At 47.3% G+C, this 27,203-nt stretch overlaps 1 protein-coding gene across 1 annotated transcript in view; it reads right to left on the bottom strand.

Annotated features, from left to right (window-relative positions):
- Positions 1 to 27,203, bottom strand: part of LOC134408261 (digestive cysteine proteinase 2-like) — a 34,853-nt gene that overhangs the window by 2,297 nt on the left and 5,353 nt on the right. The window contains exons 2-10 of the mRNA XM_063140470.1: positions 22,597 to 22,656; positions 17,366 to 17,458; positions 14,941 to 15,113; positions 12,221 to 12,464; positions 9,992 to 10,187; positions 7,287 to 7,480; positions 5,732 to 5,823; positions 4,198 to 4,359; positions 390 to 579 (exon numbers count right to left, since the gene is read on the bottom strand). Of these exons, the coding sequence (XP_062996540.1) occupies positions 390 to 579; positions 4,198 to 4,359; positions 5,732 to 5,823; positions 7,287 to 7,480; positions 9,992 to 10,187; positions 12,221 to 12,464; positions 14,941 to 15,113; positions 17,366 to 17,458; positions 22,597 to 22,656 (1,404 nt within the window). The remainder of the gene's footprint in view (positions 1 to 389; positions 580 to 4,197; positions 4,360 to 5,731; positions 5,824 to 7,286; positions 7,481 to 9,991; positions 10,188 to 12,220; positions 12,465 to 14,940; positions 15,114 to 17,365; positions 17,459 to 22,596; positions 22,657 to 27,203) is intronic.

The following is a 27,203-nucleotide window of genomic DNA, read 5'->3' as shown; positions in this document are numbered from 1 at the left end:
GGTACGATGCATGGGATTACAGCCTGACACACCTAGCTGTGAAACATCTGCTTGTAACAGTGCTGTGCCGTTAAATCTCATCAAGTTCAACAGAGCTTATTCTCAAGTAAATGAGGATAGGATTGCAGCTTAAGTGCTTAGCCCTTTTGAACTGCAAGCTAGCGTTCCTCACGACGTCTGCTCAGATAGTACAAAAAAAGCATTCCGTACCCTATGGAAATGAGTATTTCGTTTCATTAGATTCCAATTTCACTGCAACAAAGCCCAGGAAGAGGGGGTTAGCTCATCAACCGCCCTGGATCACATGCACGTTGTACCAATTGCTCCCGGGAAGCATCCCAGGGATGGATTTACCGTTTCCAACACCAATGTGGTATGCTGGCACTTACTGCATTTGGGTTCATAGTAAACGCCGTTGGAATAGAAGGAGAAGGTTCTGTGGGAGGCGTCAATGCTGACGGACACGGGTCCGTGTTTGTAGATGGCTGCCATCAGCGCTGTATTGTTCCCAGAAGTGACATTGACATAACCTGACAGCTTGCCCACCAGCTGAGTCTTGTTGCTATGACAGAAGCCATTCTGATGGAGAGAGAGGGACAGAAAGCGTGCATCATGTACAAAGGAAAATTCCATTCATCATTTCATTCATCACCCTTTAGGGACTTCTTAAATGTCTCTTTGGAGACATTTGTTCCTACACATACATCCTGGAGTCTAACAAATCTATTACCTCTAGTCCTGGCTAGATGTCAAGGGTATGAAGAACAGCTACAAAATTATGCATGGTGTGGAGAATGTGGATGAGGAGACATTTTTCTCCCCTTCTCAAATTACTAGAAACTGTCTTTATCCCATGTGTTTTGCTGGGAGATTCAGGATAGATAACAGGAAGGACTTCTTCACACTGCACATAGTTAAACTATGGAATTCGCCACCACAGGATGCAGTGATGGCCACCAGTTTGGATGGCTTCTTAGAGGAGAAGGCTATCAATGGCTACTTCCTATCTCTCCTCTCTCATCTCACACTATTCCCCTGCTCGTGCTCTTCGCTCCTCTGATGCCATGTTTCTCGCCTGCCCATGGGTCTCTACTTCCCTTGCTCGGCTTCGTCCATTTTATTCTGCTGCCCCTTACGCCTGGAACGCTCTTCCAGAACATTTGAGAACTACAAGTTCAACCGCAGCTTTTAAAGCTCAGCTAAAAACTTTTCTTTTTCCTAAAGCTTTTAAAACTTGATTTTGTTCTGACTTTATACTGTTAGTTTTCCCCTACCCAGTGCCTGTTTACCCTACCCTGTGCCTGTTTGCATTCTCTTCCCATCCTTATTGTTTTATTATGATTTTATTAGAATGTAAGCCTATGCGGCAGGGTCTTGCTATTTACTGTTTTAGTCTGTACAGCACCATGTACATTGATGGTGCTATATAAATAATAATAATAATAATAATAATAATAATAATAATAATAATAATAATAATAGTCCTGAAGGCTATGTGCTACCTCCAGTATCAGAGGCAGTAAGCCTATACACCAGTTGCTGGGGAACACGGGCAAGAGAGTGCTATTCCACTCTTGTCCTGCTTGTGGGTTCCTGGTCAACAGCTGTTTGGCTACTGTGTGAACAGAGTGCTGGACTAGATGGACCCTTGGTCTGATCCAGCATAGCTCCTCTTATGTTCTATGTTCTCTTGGCATGACCTTCTGAAGAGCTGGTATGTTCACTTTGAAGGATGATCCTTTGCCACCTGGAAGGTTGCTAGGTTCTTTCTTATTTCAGCATAAACAAGGGGGAAATTATGGCGGCCCTATTTTAAAATTCATAGGCTTTATTTAATGACTCTTAATTAGCTGCATCTTTCTCTTGTACAACATTTTTTGTGGCCTTCTGGAGAACCTTGGAGGACCGGACTTGGCGTAGAGTTCAAGGTTGCCCACGCCTGGCCTATGCTTTAGATCTGTTGAACTGAAGGATTCATCTGGCCCTCCTCCTCCTCTCTGCTGCTGGGCAAGCAGCTTCATCAGATGCAAAGCAAGCCACAATGATCCACCTACATGCATCTCTCTTTCGCTGCCCACGTGTAAACTTCTGCCGCCATATGCACACCTGAGCAAGCCTAACACACACCTATAGCAGGGGCGGGTTACCTATTTTGGCCAGAGGGCTTAACTGGCTGCAGAGAAGCACGTCCAGAGCCGCCTGCTGGCAGTGGGTGGGACCATGTGCCCTGATATGCTTCCCACACACATACTCACAAGCACATGGACACACCCACAGGTACGCATGCCCTCCCACAGACGGGACTCTGCCGGCTCCTTGAGGAGCTGCTCCTGAAGGGGCTGACGGAGTTGTGCACCAACGTGGCCCACCACTCACCCCTGGTGAGGGAGGGAGATGCAAAGTTGACTCAGCCACAACTCACCATTTTTTGGTGCCACCTGAGACTCGCTCCAGCTGCTTTGCCTTTTCCCCAAACGGGGAAGGTGAGAGAGAAGAGAAGCGGACTAAGCCTCAGGAAGCGTCCCTTAAAGGCCACAGTTCAGTTGCTCTCCTAGCCACACCCTTTTCTCTGATGGGAGAGGGGCTTTAGGGCAAGGCTTCTGCGGGCCAGATGGGGTGGCCTGAATTCGGTCCGCAGGCCAAAGGGGTAGGGGTGTGCTCTGCTCCATTACGGATCCCCGGATCCGAAGTGGAGCAGGCTGATCCGGACCTCTGAAGCCCGGTTCCGGAGCGGATCGGTGGAGGTCCGGATCAGCGCAAACCGATTTGGACCGTTCCAAAGCTCTGGACGCAGTTAAGTGGGGGGGGGAGGGGGCAGTCCATGCGGTGACAGCAGCAGAGCCAGGTAAGGGGGCAGGGGGGGGGCTTACCTGCGTCTGTTGTGGTCTGGGCAACAGCTTCAACTGGGGCCCAGGCCTCAAGCCCGAATCAAGCCGTGGTCTGTTTCCGGCCCGAGGCCTGGGCCGCAGTTGAAGCTGCCACCCAGACCACAACGGACGCAGGTAAGTGAGGGGGGGGAGAGGGCTTTCCTGGCGCTGCTGCAGTCCGTGCGGCAGTGGTGCCAGGTAAGAGGGGGATGGGGACTTATTCAGCCCCCATTTTGTCCCCCTTCCCCATTTACCTGCCTCCGCCACGGAGGCAAGTAAGTGGGGAAGGGGGGGGCAAAATGGGGGGCGAATCTTGATCCAGACCTCCGGATCTCACTCCAGAGCAGATCGGGGAAGGCCCAGATCAACCCGAACTGGTTTGGGCCCAGTCCGGATCGGGATCCAAAGTGGTTCGGGGAGGGGGTGCACAGCCCTACAGAGGGCCCCCCAACCCGTCACACAGAACGTGGCTGTTCGTACCAATAATGCTCACTCAATAAACATGAAAGAGGGAATTACACCCGCTCGCCATGACCCCCCAACAGCTACCCACTTGTGCGGAGAAGCCGTACACAGACATGCACAGCTGTACACATGCCCGCCCGCACACCAACACTGAAGTTGCAGCGCAGGACATGGCTAGAGGGCACAAACCTGCCTTCCTGTGCATTCCCTGAATACATGGGGCTGGGTGGCTGCCTGAATTGCCTGCACGTCCTAAGGCAACTGTCTCCCACCTGATACCCTACAGAGGTCTTGGATTCAATCAGCTTGGCCATTGGGATCTCCATGGTTGTGATGGGCTCCAGTGTTCCTACAGTGTTCTAGGCCTCTTTCAGGCTCTTGACCTGCCTCGTTTTTATGTTATTTCTTAAGATCGTTTTTATGATCTGGGAGGTTGGCCTCCTGCACCACCTTCATTTAGGGTTCAGAACAGTGGTTTTATATGAAGCTCAACCCCCTGGCCTCCACCTCTGCCTGGCGTTAGTTACTTTTCTTTTAGTCTCACTAGCAGGCCTTCTGGGAAAGGAGTGCTTTGTGACTGGCCATGCCCACCATGGCAGCTATTTTGTGAAAGGGCAAACCTGAACCCCCTATGGTAGCCATTTTGTGACAGCACTCACCACCACTTCCTCAAAATCCCCAGTGCACCCACTGACTAGGAAAGGTTGGGGCCACTGCCCTTGCCGAAGTCCCGACAGCGCTGCTAACACGTTGTTCGCGTCTCTCCCCATTTCAGAGCTAATCTTGACCCGTGTTGGCTTTCCTCACACAGGTACTGTTGTCTGGCGGCACCCTGTACCCCAATAGATACATTCCAGCAACTCACCTGGCCTTTGTATGGCCCATAGGACTCCGTGGTGGCAATGCCGCCATGTTTCATGACCCACTCAAATGCTTGCGACTCCTCGCCACCATCACAGGCGTAGTTCCCAAAGCCCCAAGAACAGTCAATGAGGATTTGCTGAGACAGCGGGATGAGCTGCCCAGTCTGGGGAATGGGAAAGAAGCAAAGATCAGGTTTGGCTGCATATCATAGGGACATCAGAAGCTGCCTTAGATGGGTCCATCTAGCCTGGTAGTGTCGACACTGGCTGGCAGCAGCTTTCCAAGGTTTCAGGTTGTCGGGGTTGGATTTTTATTGTCCAGATTTTTGTGACAACCGGAGCTGAGGCAAGTCTTGAGGAAGATTGCATCAGGCTAAGTCATTGCATCAGCCAATGTCAAGGGTTAATTGACAATTGGGATATGGTGTTAATTGATTGATCTGTGATCTGCTATATCTGTATATAAAGAGTGTCTGTACAGTTTGCAACTTCTCTCCTGTGTGATGTATTTCTGAAAGTGTTACGTTTCGTGAGTATTGCTTGTATGTCTTGATCCTGCAAATATCTACCTCAAAGTAAATGTTATATTCGTGTTTACTGAACCTGTTGCAGTGCTTTATTCCTAATCCTGTGGAGCATTAATATTATTCCTGCTATAAAGCTAGCTCTGTATCCTGGAAGTATCCGCTGAATATCTGCTATCTACAGGCTTTGCTTCCAACTGAGCTGTGTTGAGCCAAAGAGGAGAAGTCAGTAGCTTCTAATAGTTTTTTTCCAAGCTCAGCTTGTTTGCAATCCCTGACACAGGTTGGTTTCTTTTCCCGCCCTACCTGGAGAAGCTGGGGACTGAACCTGGGACCTTCTGCATGCAAAACAAGTGCTCTACCACTGCACTATGGCCCCTCCCCCAAAAATTGACAATAAAGATGGGATACGAACCCACACATGCAGAGCACAATGGAGTAGCCGTCCATCACCTGAACCACTTGTCTACCTCATATCCTGACAAGGGCAGAAAACCGCCACCTGCTTCAACATGCGGTATGAAACTGGAAGCACCAGGAAATGTGCTTCCAGGTCATGTGGTTTTGATGGTTATTAAAAACGTAGGGTCGTATGCAATAGCATCCCAGACCTAGTGCACTAGCACAAACCAACAAGCACAACAGGGAAAAGCTGCAACTTCTTGCGAAAATTTGTTGAAATTCAAATCCCTGTTTTTCTCCATTAAATTTCCCTTTCAGAGGTAGCCTTCCCCAATGTAGTAGCCTCCAGAGGCATTGGACTACAACTCCCATAATCCCCAGCCAGTACGGCCAAGGTTTGGGCAGGATGGGAGTTGTAGTCCAAAACATATGGGGAAGGCTGTTCTAAAGCATTTCTCTTACATTAATTGCACCCACATCCTGATTCTTTCATACGATGTATTGTTTTATTTCTGTTCAGTTAGAGGAAGATAATGGCCACGCCGGCAGAGAATTGTGGTCCAACCCATCTGGAGGGCACCAGGTTGGAGAAGGCTGGACAAGCTCTTACCTTGAGGAAGAGAGCCCCTTCCAGGGATCCGGTGCTAGAAAAACTCCAGCAGGAGCCACACACAGCCTGGTCCTTGACTGGAGTCACTGCACCTAGGGAGAACAAAGAGAAGCGGATTGGAGCCTTGCATAACTGCTACCGCCTAAGGATGAATGGATTGGTGCGTTTTAGTTCTATGCAGTTTCTCATTTTTCCACAGGGAGGGAGCCTGAGTCCAAATCTGATTGGAAAACAACAGGGGGAGGGGGGAGAATTAATTCCCCCCCTCTCCTGGTGCCATCGCTCCCGTCGAAGTGCAACATTCACAGAGCTACTTCTTAAGCAAACATGAAAACCATCAGGAGCTTCCATTGCCATCTCCTCTGACTTAGTTTTTGATGGCTTTAGCTTGGAGCATGAATGAATTGCCCAGAGACAGCCCCTATTCAGACGACACACTAAGCCACGGGGGTTAAGCATTTTTGAGCTGAACATTATGTCTTAGCGTGTTGTGTGAACCATTCCTAACCATGGTGGCTACAGAACCATGGTTTAAACACGCTCACTAACCATTTGCTGCAAAAAGGTTAGTGGCCTACCCATGGGAAGAAGAAGAAGGAGGAGGAGGAGGAGGAGGAGGAGGAGGAGGTTCCATACTGGAACAAACCAAGGGTCCATCTAGTCCAGCACTCTGTTCACACAGTGGCCAACCAGCCATCGGCCAGGGATGAACAAGCAGAACATGGTGCAACAGCACCCTCCCACCCATGATCCCCAGCAACTGGTGCACACAGGCTTATTGACTCCCTATCCACATTCTCCACACCATGCATAATTTTGTACACCTCTATCATGTCTCCCCTTAGCCTCCTCTTCTCAAGCTAAACAATCCCAGCTGATGTAACCTTCCCTCGCTGGGGAGATGCTCCAGCCCCTTAATCATTTTAGTTGCCCTTTTCTGCACTTTTTCCATCTCTGTAATATCCTTTTTTAGGTGTGGTGACCAGAACTGTACACAGTATTCTAAGTATGGTTTCACAACCACAACCACAGCAACAACAACAATGAGGAGGAGGTGGAGGAGAGGAGCAGCTATCCCACCTGCTAATCGCAGGAGGGCAGAACCCCTGGCCTGGGGGCCTGATCCAGCCTTTAGTGCCTCCTGGCAGTTGGGATTGGTCTCAAAGTCCTGCACTTTGGGGGAATAGGCATCATGGAAGGAATTGCCTCTGATTATCTCCAATCTGAGTTAGAGATAAGAGCAATGATGTGGCCGGAGGGGACTCGGCCAGTGTTGGGAAGAGCAACTGCTCTTTGTGGTCCACACAGTGGAGGCTGATGGCTCTGATGCCAGTGGAGCGGTGAATCTGGTCTGGGTTTCAGTCAGAACTTGCCAGAACTCTAAAGGAGCATCTCCACTGTGTCCACGGGATGCCGAGCAAATGACAGTCTGCATGGGGCCAGATGACATCATTGGTTTTGGGAAGGGCAATCCTGCCCCCTCCCCAACCAATGTCTGTAACTCTGCCCTAATGGCACCCTTGCTTAAATAGGATTGCCTCCCAACGCCACTCACCATAGAGCCGCCAGTCTATGCTCTGCGGCAGGATGAGGCCCACGTAGTTCTCCTCAGGGAAAGGCAGCCCGTTGTTGGGCGCTGTGCTCTTGAGCTTGCCTCTCATCACGGCCATCTCCTCCTGGGTGAGGTCAGCCAAGTGGTTCAGGGCCATCTTGAAGGAGAGGTTGGCCCGGTTCTTGGAGTGGACAAACCTGGTGGGCAGGTGCAGGAGAGAGAAGGAAAGCCATTTGAGGAGAAAGAGTTGGACAGGAGTCGGCTCTGACTTGCTGTCCTTGGCCAACTTTTTTTACGCTCAAAGATTTTTCGGTCACAAGAGGTAGGGTATGGGAGAGGGCTGAGGCGATAGATATCAGAGCTACGAAGGCAGTCTTTTCCTTTCAAGATCAATTCTGCCTGGTTTATGTCTTAGTACAGTGCCTGGGTTGTGAAAGCCAAGTAAAGCACTCTCAGGTACCTCTGCCAGGTGAGGAACACATGATCCAAGAGCTCTAGGCTTGCCTGGTGCCCATGGTATTGCCTTTTCTTATTGGCCCCATTCATGGTGGCTAAGCCAGAAGGCCAGGTTGTGTTCAGAAGACACCTTAAACCATGGCTTTAGCCATGGTGGCTAAGCCAAAAGGCCAGGTTGTGTTCAGAAGACACCTTAAAACATGTCTTTAACCATGGTGAATAAAGCAAAAAGCCTTAGTCACTGTAGTTTAAAGTGTCTTCTGAACACGGCCCAGCTTTCTGGCTTAACCACCATGGTTAAAGCCATGGTTTAAGGTGTCTTCTGAACGGGCCCATTGAGGCTTTTACCATTTGATGAGATTTTCAGGACCGATTTTAATACTTGGTTTTGTGATGATTTTACTCTGCTGTTGTGATTAATATTATGTTTTTTATGATTATGCTGTCTGTTCCTGATGGTAAACCAAATACTTGCTACAGAAGGGCAGCATATAGATGTATTAAATAATAAAAGTTGCTGTGAAGCATAACGCCAAAGCTTAGCTGGAGACACAGGCGTCACTAGCACCAGCCGTTCCTGCAAGCTATTCTGAGGGAGAGCACAGCAGGAAATGGGGCCATTCCACCAGCCGTGCTGAAAGATTTAATATTTTCCTCCTCTTCCCTCCCTGTGACTTTTTCTTCATGTGTTGCCTTCTTTTAGATTGTAAGCTGGAGCTGTCTTATTTTATTGATTATTTGTAAGCCATTTTGGGAGCCTTTTAGGCTGAATAGCAGAATAAAAATGCTTCAAATAAATAAATGAAGTTGCCCAACAGAGTAGTGGGTGGCTTCATGGAAGGTGCAACCCCCCTCCCCAAATCTTAATTTGAGTGAAGGCTCAGCCCTAGAACCCTGCCTTAAAAAGGCGTGGCTGAACCCTGGTGAATACATTTTAAATAATAATGAAGACAAAAAGTGCATCCAAGCATGTGCAGAGTACACCCTCTCCTTCTCAATAGCAACAATAAACAGATCCACACATTGGGCATTATGGAAAAAGACATCCAAGTTAGTTTTGGAAATATTGAAACCTCGTCTGCAAGTTACTGGAAGAGGGCTGTGTTGAAGTTAGTAAGACTAACCAAAGGCGGGTTCGGATTGGGTTGGGGAAGCTGCGGATCGAGGCGAAGCGGTTCGCCTCCATCCGGAGCTCTGAATGCTGGTAATTGGGGGGGAGGGGGGCTCACCTGGCACTGCCACCACCACCAGAGTCCGGGCAGCGACAGAGCCAGGTAAAGGGACGGGGGAGGGGGACTTACCTGCCTCCGTCGCAGTCTGGCACCAGCTTTAACTGAGGGCCAGGCCTCAAGCCAGAGGAGCAGGCCGCAGCCTGCTTCCGCTTTGAGGCCTGGGCCTCAGTTGAAGCCTGCACCGGACTGCGATGGAGGCAGGTAAGTGGCGCGGGAGTTGGGCTTACTTGGCTCTGCCAATGCCGCAGTCCGTGCGGTGATGGTGGCAGAGCCAGGTAGGGGGCAGGGGGCTTATTCAGCCCCCATTTTGCCCCCATTCCTCACTTACCTGCCTCCGCCGTCCGCCACGAAGGCAAGTAAGTAGGGAAGGGGGGGGGAAATCTTGAACCGCCCCTCCAGATCTCGCTCCGCAGAACGGGGGAGGGTCGGATGGACCCGAAGCATATCGGCCTGATCCAAAAGTTGCGGATCGGGCCACGAAGCGGTTCGGCGGGTCTGTGCACAGCCCTAGAAGTTTGTTAATTCATGGGAACTTTAACCACAGCTAGGATCTTTATAGTCTACAATGTGGTTTCCTGTGATTTCTTCTTTTTGCTCCTCCCCTTCCTTCCCTCTCCTTCCCTCTCTGACTTCCACCATTGCCGGGAGCACAGGTGTTTACTCTTGCTCCTGCCAGTGTAACGGAACACAAAATGGAGTGAAGAAACTCTTTCGAAAACTTTGCACCATATTTGCCTGTAAACTGTTTCCTTCCTTTCACTGAAGAAGAGTCAGACCTTTACTAAGACACCCTTGTGTGCATGTAGGACTGGTAAATGCTCATTCTATTTTTTCCTTTTGTTTTTACTCTGCTAATTGCCTTTCTAACAGGAGGCATCATAATAATCCCTTCAATTAGAAGATGAGATGATGCTACTCAAATGCCTCTCAATGCCGCTTCTTCTTACTCCTCTGTTTTTTCAGTCACCACCACCTCAACCTCTCTGTTTCTTGCCGCCCCAACTCACAGTGCCCCCGTACCTCATGTTGTGGGTGAAGGTGTGCTTCCTGTGTTCCATCTCCCGCTCTGTGTCATAGGTCTTCCCAAACCGTTTCTTGTAATGGTGGAACAGCTGGTGGGCCCGGTCCTCTTGTCCCCCGACAAAATCTGCCATGGGATTTGCCATGATATAGTGTTCTGCAGAGTCCCCTGGTAATGCGTCACAGAGTTTTGTTTCTAGGGAGAAAAGCACACAAACGCAGATGTCAAAATGCACACGGGCTCTAAAAATACCCCTAAGTTGGCCTTCCCTAGCCTGGTGACCTCCCAATGTTTTGGACTTCAACTCCCATCTGCCCATGCCAGCACAGCCAATGGTTAAGAATCCTGTGAGTTGGAGTCCCGAACCCACTAGGGCACAGAAAGCTGCCCTAAGTTTGGGGAACAGCCTGGGACGATGGACCCATCAGTGCCAGCCTGACCATTTGGCAGAGTGGGGAAGCTGCCTCCTGCCCTTGGCAAGAGCCCGACCGCGCCTACCGTTGATGCCAATCTGACTTTACTTTAGTACAGGTTTCAAAATACAAAGTCTTCACAGGCCATAGGGCAGGGCAAGGTGCATCAAAGCCAGAAAACATCTGAAAAGCAGAGGCCCATAAACCATACAGTTCAACACAGCATACTTCCGGGTGTACTGAAGCAAGGTGTGGAGGTTGTGCCCTGGGGCCTTTCAGCACAGTTCCAAGGAAAGGTGTCCCAATCACATTGTTTTAACATCTGTGCTAATTCCACTTGGCTCTTAAAGCCATGACATCTTGTTGGCATGAAAAATGTGAGGAGGAAGAGAGGGAGGAGGCCTCATTTCCAACTTTGGTATTGAAACCATTTCTGTAAGAGTTTTAATTAGAATTGTGCCAACATTTTTTCAGAAGAGACTTTTTTCTGATAGTCTTCTTTTTTCACCCCTTCCCCAGAAAAAAAAGAGAGGGCATTTTGTAGATTGTTTACCAAGTATTTTCTGCCTTTTTTGTGGCGGCTACCACTTCTCCCACCCCCCCATAAAGCACCAGAACAATTCTAGGCCTGGAGCATTATGGGGGATGCAAAATGGTGGCCAGTACAGTTTCCTCTACTTGAGGCAGCATCAAAAGACAGCAGGAAAAAATAAGGAAAAGGCTATGCTGCTCCCTCACCCCCTAAGAAACTGTAGAAGAATTTCTCCCCTTTTTCTGGAGAATATTTGGCAAAATGGTACCTCCAACTTTGCTGCCTGTAATAGGGTGGAGAATTTAAAGGGGATGGTTTCCCTCAGCTCTAGTTTTAAATTCAGAGGAAAGGTGGGGCTGAGAAGAGGGAATATTCATATATTAAGAAGAAGAAGAAGCGTAAGAAGCAGCTAAACACAGAGGGGCAGTAATTCTATATGGAAACAACACATAGGCAGGATGAAAATGTGGTGTCATAAAAGCGTGTGTAGTTTCTTTACCTGTCAAAGTTCTTGGGAAACAGGTTCCCCAATGTGCTTTGGCTATCATCCAGCACAGAGGTAAACAAGCTTAAATCTATGAATTTCACAGTGCTGACTCCAGGTATTTGAGGGCCCTTGGGCAGGGCGCCTCAGCAGATGCCTTCCTTTGAATCATAGAATCCCAGAATAGTAGAGTTGGAAGGGGCCTATAAGACCAAACCCTTGGTCTGATCCAGCATGGTTCTTCTTATAGAATCATAGAAACATAGAATGGTAGAGTTGGAAGGGGCCTACAAGGCCATCAAGTCCAACCCCCTGCTCAATGCAGGAATCCACCCTAAAGCATCCCTGACAGATGGTTGTCCAGCTGCCTCTTGAAGGCCTCTAGTGTGGGAGAGCCCACAACCTCCCTAGATAATTGGTTCCATTGTCATCCTGCTCCAACAGTCAGGAAGTTTTTCCTGATGTCCAGCCGGAATCTGGCTTCCTGTAGCTTGAGCCCATTATTCCATGTCCTGCACTCTGGGAGGATCAAGAAGAGATCCTGGCCCTCCTCTGTGTGACAACCTTCCAAGTATTTCAAGAGTGCTATCATGTCTCCCCTCAGTCTTCTCTTCTTAAGGCTAAAACTGAAGCTGGCTCTGATTTTAATGGACCTTTCCATGGCTGCACTGGGGCCTTTGAGCGAAAACCCTTCCTCGGGAAAGTGTGTCAGTTTAAAAACAGCCCAGAAGTAAATAAGATTTGCTGTTTGTAGCAATAAATGGTTAAAACGCTACGATGCGATAATGCTCTTACGCACCATTGGGCTTCAGGACAAAGACGGAAGCTGGGAAGCTGTTGGAGAAGTCGCTGTAGTCAATTTCATACTTGTCATAGTGGGATCCCAGCAACGTGTTGTAGCCCCTCATCTCGTAGTGCACAGGCGACACACCGCAGCTGGTGTTGGTCACCCACATGGTGTAGATGTTCTTCTTATGGCCCCAGTAGGATATGTTCTGCCACACTCTGCAGTACTTGCCTTTGTAGTACTCTTCCCTAATGGGCTGGAGAAGCAGCGGAAAGAACAGCCATGAAAAGAGGATGTAGCCTTATGAACAGGCCAGAGTCTTTGCCTATCTCATCTGCCATTGTCTTCTCCAGCTTTCCCCAACCTGGTACTCTCCAGATGTCTTGGACCACATTCCCAGCCACTGTCCAAACTGGCAGGGGCTGATTAGAGTTCATAGAATCATAGAATAGTAGAGTTGGAAGGGGCCTATAAAGCCATCGAGTCCAACCCCCTGCTCACTGCAGGAATCCACCTTAAAGCACACCTGACAGATGGCTGTCTAGCTGCCTCTTGAAGGCCTCTAGTGTGGGAGAGCCCACAACCTCCCTAGGTAACTGGTTCCATTGTTGTACTGCTCTAACAGTCAGGAAGTTTTTCCTGATGCCCAGCCGGAATCTGGATTCCTGTAACTTGAGCCCATTATTCCGTGTACTGTACTCTGGGAGGATCAAGTAGAGATCCTGGCCCTCCTCTGTGTGACAACCTTTCAAGTGTGTGGATAGTGCTATCATGACTCCCCTCCATCTTATCTTCTCCAGGCTAAACATGCCCAGTTCTTTCAGTCTCTCTTCATAGGGCTTGCCCATGATGTCCAAAACATTGGGACAGCACCAGGATGGGGAAGGCTGATCAACTGGCAACCAAGGTCTCAGGCACTGGTCTTCCCCCATCACCTGCTGCCTAACCCTTTCTTCTTCTATTTAGGTGGAGACGAACCTGGGACATTGTACACATCAAGCATAAGCTGTTCCACCGAACAGCAGTTTCTTCCCAAAACCATCACATTTGTTTTGCTGGTAAAAATCAAAGATTGCTAAAGCTTATAACATCAGAGAACTCCTTTCCATATAATCTCATCTAGCAACGGAGCTTATTGGTGGGCGAGGGACCAGGATCTTGGAGGTTGATCTTAAATCCCAGGCAGGCTCATTTGAGAGAAGGCAGACCTTCAAACAGCCCAGCCCCAAACAGTTTAAGGACTTCAAAGTTTAAAATCAACTTTTTAAATTGTCCCCAGAAACGACAACCAGTGAGCCAAGAAGTGACAACAGTCAGGGGCACCTTTTCCTGGCTGGCCTCAGTGGGAGTGAATGGATAGGAGACTGTTTCCTCCAGTTTTATTTATGAAAAAATATTTTTAGGTCACCTTTGAGGGTAGAGCCCTCTGAAAGTGGTATACAAGATAAAAACAATACAGAACTATGCAAAGCAAATGAGTTAGAGAATCAATCAATTAATATTAAATAAAAATGCTATAAAAATAGATAACACCAATAAAATCTGTAGCCTACAGACTGCCCAATAGCTGAAGATTAGCAATAGCTGCTTCCCAGGGGCTGTGGGATGACTTTAGATCTATTTATTTATTTATGTATTTTATTTATGTCCCACTTTTTTCCCTCCAAGGAACCCAATGTGGCATACATACTCCTCCTCTCCATTTTATCCTCACAACAACAACCCTGTGAGGTAGGTTGGGCTGAGAGTCTGTGACTGGCCCAAAGTCACCCAGTGGGTTTCCATGGCCGAGTGGAGACTAGAACCCGGATCTCCTGACTCCCAGTCCAACACCTTAGCCACTACACCACACCGGCTGGGGGCAGTCTCTGAAGGCATAGCAGTATTTGGAGCTGTTATAGCGTGGGTTCGCATGGAAGGATGCCAGAGAAAATCGAGATAGACTAAAATGAGTTCAGATTTCTAAGAATCTGACTTGCGAAATCCACTGTGGACCTGCCTCCTCGGGCCATGTGGAGTCTGGGGACTTTTGGATTTTTAAAATATTTTGCGGGGGTGGCTCTGATGTCAGTGGGGCAGTGAATCTGCTCCAGGTTTCAGTCAGAATTCTAGAGGAGCTATCCAACGTGCCAAGCAGTGGGCAGTTTGGGGGGATATGGATAGGTAGGATTGGTGATCAGAACTGGAGAGACAATAGGGGAGGAGGAAGAGGAAGAGCATGCCTGGCCCAGGGCCAGCCATGGGGGCTCAAGGGAGTGAAGAGGTGAAGTCAGTGCCAGAGGCAGGGAGCCACCATCAAAAAGTCCCTTTCCCCTCTCACCATCCTCCTTAGCTTGATAAGCGGAGCATCTGAATAACATCCTCTGAAGACCTTCTCAGGGTTCAGGCTGATTTGTGTAGCAGATACAAGAGTCACCAACCAGAGACTGGTACAAAAGGCACACACTTAGAATTTAAGGTGAGCGCAGAAATCATATCATAACCAGTGGAGGCTGGTGGCTCTGATGTCCGTGCAGCGGTGAATCCTCTCCGGATTTCAGTCAGAACTCTGAAGGAGCTATCCAAGGTGCTTTTAGAGTTCTGAATGAAACCCAGAGTGGATTCACTGCCCCACTGACATCGGAGCCACCAGCCTCCACTGGAAAAAGCCACATTGTGATTCCAGAACAGGCTTCCCAGGTCCAATGCCACCCCTTTCCCCCTCTCCAGCTTCTGCACCATCACCAGCTTACCTTGAAGCCTTTCAAGCTGGGAAAGAGTGCTTGTGGCTTCACGTGTGCATCTTTGGTGCCGTTCAGCTGGAAGCACTTCTCAACATTCACCGCCTTCTCTGTGGTTGCCGGCGTGATCTTGAACATGGTGCCGTACGGTTCCTTAGATCCCAGCTGTAAGGTCACCACTTGGCCTACAGAAAGGCAAGGAGACATATTAAAGGTGAGGGGACCACACCTCAATGGCACGGACCAGATCTCAATGCTTTGAGGGCCTTCTCCTCCAGGTTTCATCCCCACCATCTCCAGGTAAAAGGATCAGTTAGAAGATGACGGGGGAAACTTCTGCTGGAAAGTTACTGCTAGATTAGACAGAGTAAACAATACTGGCATAAGAACTTAAGAAGAGCCATGCTGCATCAGGCCAATGGCCCATCTAGTCTAGCAGTCTTTTCATACAGTAGCCAACCAGATGCCCATGCGAAACCCACAAGCAAGACCCAAGTGCAACAGCACCCTCTCGCCCATGTTACTTAGCAAGAGGGCTACATAGGGTTACTGCCTCTGACACTGGAGGTAGCACAGAGCCATCAGGACAAGTAACCATTGATAGCCTTCTCCTCAAGGAATTTGTCCAGTCACCCTTTAAAGCCTCATCACTACATCTTGTGGAAGCAAGAAACAGGCTCTATGTGGGGCTGCTTTTGAAGGGTGTTCGGAAACTCCAGCTGGTTCAAAGAGCTGCAGCCAGAGTGCTGACCACAGCTGGTTACAGGGAGCATACACCTCCCTTGTTAAAACAGCTCCACTGGCTTCCAGTCTGTTTCCGGGCACAATTCAAAGTGCTGGCTATGACCTATAAAGCCCTATATGGCTCGGGTTCAAGTTATCTGAAAGACCATATACTCCCTAACGAGCCTGCCTGTGCTTTAAAGATCTTCAGGGGAAGCCCTTCTCTCAGACCACCACCATGACAGGCACGCCTGGTGGCAACATGGAAGAGGGTCTTCTCGGTGGCTGCTCCAGTGCTCTGGAAGTCTCCTCCCAGGGAAGCCAGACTGGCTCCCTCCTTGATGTGCTTTTGGAGGCAGGCAAAAACTTTCTTGTTCCGGCAGGACTTCAGCGAATAACCTGGGCCTCCATCTACGCCAAGGACTTTTAAAATTGTCATGTATTTAAAATGTTTAAACGTTTTAATATTGGAACATATTTAATATATTTTTAAGTTTTGTATATTTCTATTCCTAGGTTTTAAATGTGCATGTTTAAAATTTTGTAATGCCGCCTTGAGGCTCAGCATTCAGCAAAAGGCAGGATACAAAATAATAATAATAATAATAATAATAATAATAATAATAATAATAATGGGGCGCAGCCATCTGATGAAGCCTTGAGGGCCAGGTTTGGGTTGCGGGCCTGAGGTTCAACGTCCCTGGCTCAGATTGCCCTGCTCAGGGTGCTTCCAACTCCAGAGAAGAGGCAGATGGAAATTGGGGATGGGGCATTTCCTGTAGTGACACCTCTTCCCCAGAGGGTTTTGCCTGAGTTCTTTGATTCTGGTTTTAGGTATCAGATGCTACCTTATACCCAAGTCAGATTATCTGTCCATCCAGCTTGGTATTCAATGGCAGCAGCTCTCCAGGGTTTCAGACGGGAGTCTTTCCCAGTGGGGATTGAACCTGGGGACGTCTGCATGCAACGCATGTGCTCTACCCAGCGGAGGCTCCATTTCCGGTGGGGCGATGAATCCATTTGGGTTTTAATCAGAACTAGCCACAACTCTATAGGAACTATCCAAGGTGCTGAACCCAATTCGCAAATAGGTTCAGCACCTTGGATAGATCCTTTGGATGAAACCCAGAGTGGATTCACTACCCCACCAAAATTGGTGCCACTACCCTCCACTGGCTCCACCAGTGAGCTATAGCCCAGATCCTTATTCTCCAAAACGTTTAGTGATGCTCTTTTACGGCTTCAGGATTTTATTTTATTGTAAACAAAGTTTATTTTGTATTGATTTAATTAATTAATTAATAATAGTAACAATAATGTGTTTTTAACTTTAACTCTCAGATTTAAACTCTGTATGCTTAATTTTGGGGTGTTGCAAGTTGTGTTTTGTTGTCGTATTTAATGCTGCCCTTGATCTTATGGTTTTATGTTTTATGTTGTACCTATATTTATATTTGTTTATTGGAATCTGCACCAAAAATGTTACATAGCGGGTCAGCCTATAAAGTATGTACTGGACCACAACTCCCATCATTTCCAGCCAGCATGATGGGTGTTGCAGGATTTTTGTGCCCCTTGGCTCAAACGAGAATAAATTGTGCAACATAAGCCAATATGCAAACGTGGGATTTGCATGGGCACATAGACATGCTAGTCAATGTTGTGTCTGCCTGCACACGCACACCCCTTCCACCCTCGTGCGCCAGTTTCTTACCATTGTAGTACTCAATGCGACTCTTGTTTCCAGTAAGGTTGTACCAAGCTTCAAAGGGCTCTTCGATTTCAGCGTAAGGGAGGTTGATGATTCCTACAGTACACCAGGGAGAGGCCAGAAACTCAAGTGGTGAAGGACATATTTTGGCCATCGTTATATTAAGTAACCCATATAGAGACAGGCTAGCCCTTAAGCTTTCCAGTGATCTGAAGGTACACGACATCTTGGTAACCTACGACCCTCCAGATGTTGTTGGATTGCAGATCCCATCATCCCTGGTGACTGATCAGGTTGGCTGAGGATGTTGGGATTAGAATCCAACCTCATCCAGAGGGCCACCCCTTTGCATTAAGGGAATGAGTAATTCAGCTCTCTGACCAAGATCCATGTAGTACCTTGCCCAGTGTTCTGCTTCCAAGAAGTCTCAGTCTCAATATGTTGGGAACCTTATGCTGAGTCAGATCCTTGGTCCATCTAACCCAATATTGTCAGCACTGGCAGGCAGCTGCTCCCCATGTTTTAAGGCAGTTCCCCCCACCCCCAGCCCTACCTGGAAATGCTGGAGATCAAACCTGGGATCTTCTGCATGCAAAGCAGATGCTTTACCACTGAGCTAAAGTGCCTCCCTAATGTCCCCCTCCCTAAAGTTCTGTATTGGATAACTGCTTTCAACATTAATATTTGCAATCAGGGCTGATGCCAGGCTTTTCTGTGCCCTAGGCAAGGTGAGCTACTTTCACCCCCCCCCACCCCCCAGCATACCCCCCCACCCCAGGTAGGCGGAGACAGGCGTTACCTTTTGGCTGGGCGGGACGCTGCGGTGGGGCAGGCAGGCGGGCAACTCCACGTTCTGACATCTGGCGTGCCCGGAAGTCAGAACGTGGAGCCGTCCACCCACCCCCCACCCCCACCCCAGCATCCCGGCTTGCTTTTGGCTGGGTGGGCGCCCAGCTGAAGCCAAGCCAGGAACGCTGGGATGGTGGGCGGAAGGGCGGCTTCGGAATGGCTCTCCCGAAAGCTGCCCTCGCTCGGCCAGAGCAGCTCTGGGAGTGGGAGGACGACTTCCGGGTGCGGTGTTCGGCGCCCCTCTTAGCTTGGCACTCTAGGAGGCCGCCTGACTGGCCTCTATGGCAGTACCGGCCCTGATTGCAATTCCTCTTTTTTGCAAAACCACTGCTTCTTATGAAGATACAATTCCTCTCCCAGCAACCCAGAAATTAATCTTGCTGGAAAGATGCTCAAGAGGGACAGGACGTATTTTCAGACAGGTACAGATTACAGACACACATTTAGTGGGTGTGCCACAATTGCGTGGGCATGGAAGGTACAATACAGAGAAGCATCCATTTCTCATTCATAGTGCAATTATGCAAATACCTTCAGAGCTTGTAAAAATGAAAATTAAAACTTAGGAAGCGTTTGGGGGCAGATCTGAAAATGGCTAAAATGGCAGCAAACAGAAAGGGAGTGTGGTTTCACATCACTTTTTAACATTAGTACCATAACACATTTTGTACTAAAGTGTCACAGCTCAGCTATTTATGTTTTTGTATACATATAATGAAAAAGGGTTTGGTGCAATTAAAACATCCATCTGAATGTGAAGGTATGCTGAACAAAATGGGGATAAGTTGACTGCACAAGATGGGACAGTAGCATGAAGACCCCCTGCACCTGCGGTGATAACAGGATCTCCATTGCATTTGTTCATTTTCTTAAGAAGAATTCTTGACTGTCTGAGAAAAGATGGAGGAACTATGGAGGAACCATAGGAGGCCAACAACTGGAGCGGACATGGTGTGGGTCAACTTTCCCCAACCTGGAAGCCTCTAGATGTTGTGGATGTATGTGTGTGTATACTTATTATATTTATATCCCTCAGTTCATAGAATCATAGAATAGTAGAGTTGGAAGGGGCCTATAAGGCCATCGAGTTCAACCCCCTGCTCAATGCAGGAATCCACCCTAAAGCATCCCTGACAGATGGTTGTCCAGCTGCCTCTTGAATGCCTGTAGTGTGGGAGAGCCCACCACCTCCCTAGGTCATTGATTCCATTGTTGTACTGCTCTAACAGTCAGGAAGTTTCTGACTTCTTGTAACTGGAGCCCATTTATATTTATAGATGCAAATTTACAAATTACAGTACATCTCACCACAGTGGGAAAGACTAGAACCAGGTGGTCTGTACATTCGCTCAGTCTCCTGTCCAAGTGCTAATTGTTGATGGGCAACTTCAAGGCCCCTGCTATTCTCTCTGCTTTAAACGGGACTTGGACAGGATAGCCCTTCAAATAGAGGACAGTCCTCTGTAAAAGAGGACACATGGCCACCCTCAGCCCAAATAAAAGGAGTAACACCTGCAGCACAATAGCTTAAATTTACCAAATTTAATTCAATATTCGCAATTATGTATTAGCACAGGGCATGGAAGTTTTGTCAACAGATGAATATATTCCTGGAAAGACAGATTAGTAAGGGGAGATCTATTTGCCTCAGCGTCTCTCGCAAGATTAGCATAAACATGTTGAGACTAAAAATGGGGAGAAGCTTTGGTGAGGCACCAGCCGAAGAAAAATCTAGCTAGATAGGTTTGTACGAGAAAGAGGACAGGTTGGATTCTGGGGAAGTCGCCACCCTTAGCTATTTGGTTGAAGGGAAAGACACCAATTGTATTCTAGGTTTTGTTTTGCACAGAGACATTAATGGTGCAAACTTGCACATTGTGTACATTATGATATAAGGAGGGGGGCTAAATGGAGTTCTTAACGCAAACGGGTTGCAACATATAGTAATAATCAGCATGCATTAATGAGCACTTAGTATGAGGCATAAGCGATCCAAACCAGCATAGCATCAGCAGTTATCCAGGGTTAATTACTTCTCTCTTGAAGTTTAGCTAATGCAGGAATTTTCAACATGAGTTAATCCTCCTGCTGCGTTTGACTGCGCTGACTTGGTTGCTTCACCCTTCGAATCCAGAGTGCTTTGTGCACTTCCTCTTTTACAAGGAAAGGATTATCGGCCATTCACGAATCTATTGTTTTAAATACCGACACATAACCAAAACTAAGATGGTTATGATTCAGTTGTTTTGTACTGGGCTTATAGATGTGGTTAGTTCGGATGTTTGTTTGAATGGAGTTTAACGTGCTGTTTGAATCCAATTTTTTTCTTTATTTAGGTACCTGAAATGCAAGTTAAACATCTGAAACATAATGGCTGACACAATAGCCAATGGTGGGTTAATAGTCAACTCACAGTTGGTTAATTGTGGGTGCTCCTCACATGATCAGAGAAATCACCAAATGTGAGTTGGTTATAAGTAGGGCTGTGCACGGACCCCCCCCCCCCGATCCGCTTCGTGGCCCGATCCAGACAGCGGCGGCGGCAGGTAGGCCAACTCCCCTGCCCCCTTACCTGCATCTTTCGTGGGCTTCAATTGAGGCCCCGGCTTCAAGCGGAAGAGAAGGCCACGGCCTCTTTTGCTTGAAGCTGGGGCCTCAATTGAAGCCTGTGATGGATGCAGGTAAGCCTCCCTCCTCCCTGCCCCCTTACCTGGCTCCATCGCCATCACCGCAGGGACTGTGGCGGTAGTGCCAGATGAGTCCCCCTCCCCCCCACTTACCTGCATTCAGAGCTCCGGATTGAGGCGATCCTCTTCGCCTCGATCCGCAGCCCCCCCCGACTCGCTTCTCCTCCACCTTTTCTGGAGGCAAATCAGGCCACCACGCTATCGCTTCTATGCTCTGAAGTGAAGCGGAGCACAGCCCTAGTTATAAGCAACTGTGAGAGGAAATTTTTGTGAACCACCCAGAGAGCTTCAGCTATTAGTTGTCAGATAAATAAATAACTAAATAAGAGGATTATTAATCCATGGTGCATTGACTAACTTGCCCCACCCTCCCTCTTCCTCTCAGTCCTCCTGCTTGTATCCCAACATCCCTTGCTGCTGAAAATAGACTTCTGCCTAGTGACACTGTAGGCGACAAAAATAACCAACAGGGCCCTCCACATGACACAATAACCAACGGTGGTTTAAATAACCCACTCTGCACATCATTGGTTATTTGTGTAGGTTATTTTGCAAAATAACCAACCGTGGGTTTTAAAAAATAATCCCCACCATGAATTAAGTGTCAAGCTTTTATTAATTTTTGGAAACCATATGGCTTCTGGGTTTTTTCCAATAAGTCAGATGATGTAAGGAATCTGAAGATGTAATTACTGGAATTAAATGAACGGTAAATCAATTTTAAGAGTTCTAACACAGTCTTACAGGTAACTGTCTGATTTTCAAGTTCTGTTTAACCCCTGCTTTTGCTTTTTTAAAAAATAAATAAGGGGTTATACCAAAACAGGAAACTTAACCCCTTTAAATTGGTTACCAGAGAAGCACTTCATATATATATATATATATATATATATATATATATATATATATATGAACTATGAGATATTTTAAAAGAAATTAACAGAGCTTATATATATGCATCATGTGTATGTCTAATTGGAACTAACCCACAGTAAAAGCTTGGTGCAGTCAAAGGCTATGGTTGACTTCGGACTTTGCAGCCAATTCAAACTAAGTCCCTGAAAATTACTAGGTAGTTTAAATTTGTAGTGATGTAATCCCATGCATTTGTAGAAGTTGCTCTTGAAACCTGGCATTAGTAACTTGTCCGATTACTCCCTACCCACATAAATTCCTGCAAGTCATCACAGAACCTGCTGGGCATCTTTCAGATCTTCCAGGAAGGAAGAGAAAATAAATGTGATGAAAATAAATTCATGATTTTGGGGCTATTCCAACCACCCACTCACATCAGAATCTTATAGGTTTCTCGATGCTAGTCTTTTATCCTGCACCTTTACCAGAGCTCCTGTTTCTGAATTCTTTGCAGGATAACAAGTTAATTTCAGTGGGATTTACTCCCAGGTGATGGGACAAAATTAATTAGTTTTTGATAAGGATTTACCAAAATCAATACATTTCTTCATATTTGGGATGGAAAGAATTTGAGGTTTAAAAATGCAAATGTGTGCAGATAGATTAGTCTTTAAATAAAGGATTAAATGAGAATAGATTAATCTGATTTTATTCCAAGGTAAGTGTGTTTAAACTGTGCCATGGAAGACCAGAAAAGGGAACTGTAACTTTAAAAGATGTCCATTTGGAAATTAAACATGGAAGGTGGTCAGCCTCTGCAAAGCCACACGGAGCAAAGCTTACCTTTGACATGGTAGAGGTCTCCAAAATCAGGGATTATGCTTGAATGCTTGCATCCAGTTCCTTAAAGAAGAAAAGAAAAGAAGTTGAAAGGTCATATGTTGAATGCATTTCAATGGTGCGTCTTCCAGATTCTGAGGAAGTGAGCAAACGTAGGTTGGGAATTTCCATCTAGAGAAAAGAGGCTAATGTGGAAACATTAACAGTTTTCTTGCTGTTTGCAATTGTCAGACAGAACCAGGGCCGGCGCTACCATTAGGCCAACTAGGCAGCCACCTAGAGCGCAGACCTCAGAGGGGTGCAGTACTGACCTTTAAGGGTCTCAGTTTTATACAAATTAGCTGTTTTAAGAAAAAAACGTAAGTTCAAGTTTTGTGCTTTTTATTTTTTCTACAAAATATCTGTTCTTAAAAATTGAAGTTGGCAATTTGTGTGTGTGTGTGTGTGTGTGTGTGTGTGTGTGTGTGTGTGTGTGCGTGCGCGCAAGTAGCTTGCCTTGCCTAGGGTGCAAAATAGTCTGGCACTGGCCCTGGATAGAACTGGGGGGGGGGGCTGCCTTAAGGGCAGCACATTTGGCACCATGCTTCCCCTAAACCCCACATTTCCCCTCCTGTGGGGTTGCTCTTGCTAACCCCCCAGGCCAAAGAGGGAGCAGGTGATTTCTGGCAGGCATCCAGGTCCTGGCTTTCTGTGACCAATTGCCAGGAGACATCCACCTGGACCCACCCACCCCAGATTGGCCAAAGAGTGAGGTCAGATGGCAGAAGAGCCACACTGACCTCACTTGGGCAGGAAAAGTTGGGGTAAGCCCCGGACATTTCAGCTGTGGATTTTCGGTTCTTTGTCCCGAGGTGTCTCCGAATCAGTGGCTGCATCATATAACCAATGTTGCACATATTCTGAGCCACCCCAGGGCAAAGACGACATATAGACAGCCACTGACTCTAAGGAAGTCACCACTTTTCAGCCTCAATTTCCTATATGTAAGACAGCAGTCATGGAGTAAGCTATGAGTTAGGAAGTCCCTGGTTCAAATCTCGCTTCAGCCAGGGACTCACTAGGTGGCTTTAACATGGGACAGCCTCCCCCAACTTCATGCCATCCAGATGTTTTGGAGAGCAAAACATCTGGAGAGCATCAGGATGGGCTACAAGTCCCAGGGTGGGAAGGAATGATGGGAATTGCAGCTCATCAGGCTGGGGAAGGCTGGCATGGGAAGCTGCTTATTCTAAGTCAGACCACTGGTCCATCTACCTCAATATTGTACACTCTGACAGGCAGCAGCTCTCCAAGGTTTCAGGCAAGGGTGTCTCCCAGCTCTTCCTGGAGATGCTGGGGATCAAACCTTAGGCAAGCCACTCTCTTTCAGCCTCAGTCCTCCAATCCACAATATGGAGGATAACACAGACTAACCTTACAGGGTTGTTGTAGCAATTCCAACTAGATAATGCATGCAAAGTGTTTTGGACATTTAAAACTATGCAAAAGTATTGGGTATTCCTTGGACTGATACTCAAATACTAACCAATTACAGTTTTACGGCATTAAAATAGCTGGATGAATTGTCCCCAGATTTATTTTGACTGTTCTTTTGGGGGGTGGAATCCATGTTAGAACACACATCCCTTCACTTTCCCAGCCCTATGAGAGAGAGTGATTGATTGATTGATTGATTGATTGCATTTCTATACCGCCCAATAGCCGAAGCTCTCTGCGTGGTTTACAAAATTAAGACAATTCAAGGTATAAAACAACAGTATAAAACCATAATATAAAATACAATATAAAAGCACAACCAAGATAAAAACAGCAGCAATGCAAAAATACAAATTTAAAGCAGCAAAGTTAAAATTAATTTATAGACTGTTAAAATATTGGGAGAATAAAAAAGTCTTCACCTGGCGCCTAAAAGAATATAATGTAGGTGCCAAGCAAACCTCCTTAGGGAGCTCATTCCACAGCCAGGGTGCCACAGCAGAGAAGGCCCTCCTCCTGGTAGCCACCTGCCTCACTTCCTTTGGCAGGGGCTCACGGAGAAGGACCCCTGAGGATGACCTTAGGGTGCAGGCAGGTACATATGGGAGGAGATGTTCCTTCAGATAGTCTGGCCCCGATTCGTTTAGGGCTTTGAATGTTAATACCAGCACTTTGAATCGGGCCCGGACCTGGACTGGCCAATGAAGCTGGAAAAGGACTGGCATGATTTATGATTCTAAATGCAAAAATCTGTAAGAAAGATACTCTCATTGAGCTCTTTGGTTAAAATGCAGAAGGAGAAAAGGTATTTGGCTGATGGAAAGCGGGGTGGGGAGTTTCAGGCGGCATTGTAGTGTACTAGGAACCTTCCACCCACTACCAGGATCCGAAATTGCACAAGGTAAAGAAGGAGGAAGGATAAAAATTGTGCAAGGTAAAACAAAACAAAAAAGGTTTGAAATTGCACAAGATTAAAAAAGAAAGAAATTGACTCAGGCAGGCAGAAATTGACACAGGATCAGAAATTGACACAGGGTCAGAAATTGACACAGGGTCAGAGGACAAGAAAGAAACTGACACAGCAACCAAACCCAAACTATTGATCTGATAAACTTGTCTGTAAACCACACTGAGTCATCCCTACACTCAGGAACACCTGGCCCTGTCATTAGGCAGCAACTCCAGCTGGAAATGACTCTGAAATAACACAGAGACCGAAGCCAACACACCCTGAAAATGAGGCTCGTTTCTTCCTTGATGTCAGTGTTTTCCACAGGGAGGGGGAGGCTCCTAATTTGCAGCCATGAGCAAGGCTGCCTGGCGTGGAAGAAGAAGAACTGCCATCATGTTGAAAAGCAAGCTGTGATGCAGCCTATCCCCTTCTGCTCTTTTTGTGTTACCCTGGTGCAAAGCATCAGAACGTAAGAAGAGCTGTGCTGGATCAGACCAAGGGTCCATCTAATCCAGCTTTTGGGTCCCTGTCAACCAGGGACCCAAAGGCAGGACACACCAGCCTAAACAGTCTCCTTAATTTCTTTTTATTTTCTCCCTCTTCCCTCCCCATCCACTTTTCCTTGTGTGTCGTGTCTTTTTTCTTTTCTTTTTTAGAATGTAAGCCTGAGGGTAGGGACTGTCTTCTTTATTGGTACATTGTAAGCCGCTCCGAGAGCCTTTTGGCTGAGGTGCGGGATAAAAATACTCTAAATAAATGGTGCAACAGCACCCTCCCACTCATGTTCCCCAGCAACCAGTGCACACAGGCTTACTGCCTCGAATACTGGAGGTAGCACATAACCATCAGGGCTAGGAGCCACTGATAGTCTTCTCCTCCAGGAATTTATCCAACCCGCTTTTCAAGCCATCCAAATGGGTGGCCATCACTACATCTTGTGGTGGCGAATTGTGAAGAACTGTGAAGAAGTACTTCCTTTTATCTGTCCTGGATCTCCCACCAAATCAGATGGGATAAAGATGGCTTCTAGTATTTTGAGAAGGGGAGAAAAATGTCTCCCTACCCACATTCTCCACCCCATGCATAATTTTGTACACCTCTGGCAGAGGAGAAGCTGATGAGGAACGCACAGTTCTGGTTGATACTGGTGCCCAGCTAGGACTGGAACACTGGAGCTGGGAAACCTCTAATTGAGAGCAGGATGCTTCAGAAGGAAATATGCTGCTCTCTTCAAGTCATTCCAGAGCTGCATTTCTCTTACCTCCTTCCTTCATTTCTGCCTGTCTGCCTTCTCCCTCTCCCTCCCCTCCTCTTTGGATTCTCTATTCTAGGAGCAGGCAGAAATGAGATGGAGGTCTACTGCCAAACCAGGGCAATTTACAGAATATCTTGGCGCTCTCTCTCTCTCTCTCTCTCTCTCTCTCTCTCTCTCACACACACACACACACACACACACACACACACAGAGAGAGAGAGAGAGTTTAAGATAGCTTTTCCAGACCTGGTGCCTTCCACGTGTTGTGGACTTTTGACTCTCAACAGCACCAGCCAGCATAGAAAATGGTCAAGAATTTGGGGACTTGCAATTCAAAACATCTGGAGGTTGCCAGGTTGGGGGAGATAGGTTGAAACATGGCAAATAAAAGCAGAAACAATAATGAAACAAAATCTAGACTCTGGCCATTGGAAGATGATCGATTCGTGTCTTGACCCTCCCACTTGCGGCTCCAAGTAAAACTGCAGCTGCTACTAAGGCTGTGGTTTGTACTGGGCTGGAATTTTATATCTGAATTGACCTGAAAGAATAGGGTTAGTATGGAAGATGACTCTGGCTCTGCCAGTTTGTCAACCTTAAAATGAAAAGGAAAGCCTGCTATTGGAGTGGCTGTTAAGCCTGCTATCAGTTTAAAAGAGCACCAACAGTATAGAGGAAGCCACCAGGTGACCTTTTAAATTGATAAGAAAATATAGCACAGCTTTGTATTTAAGCATTAGCCTGGTAGCCATAGGCAAACAGGAGCTGCACAGAATTCCATACAGGTGAGTGACTGGGCAAGCAGAGTAGGGACGAAGTGCTCCTTGCACCAGGATTAAAAAAAAATGCTCTTTATCCAGCCGAGAAATGAAGTGGGTTGTAGAAGGTGGCTCAGAGCTCTCCAAAGGGCTGGCTCCATGTTTGAGG

Source organism: Elgaria multicarinata, chromosome 13 (assembly GCF_023053635.1).
Source record: "Elgaria multicarinata webbii isolate HBS135686 ecotype San Diego chromosome 13, rElgMul1.1.pri, whole genome shotgun sequence".
In the NCBI taxonomy this organism is placed as follows: domain Eukaryota; kingdom Metazoa; phylum Chordata; class Lepidosauria; order Squamata; family Anguidae; genus Elgaria; species Elgaria multicarinata.
Note: the sequence above shows the minus strand (reverse complement) of the source record. Positions and strands in the feature narration are given on the sequence as shown.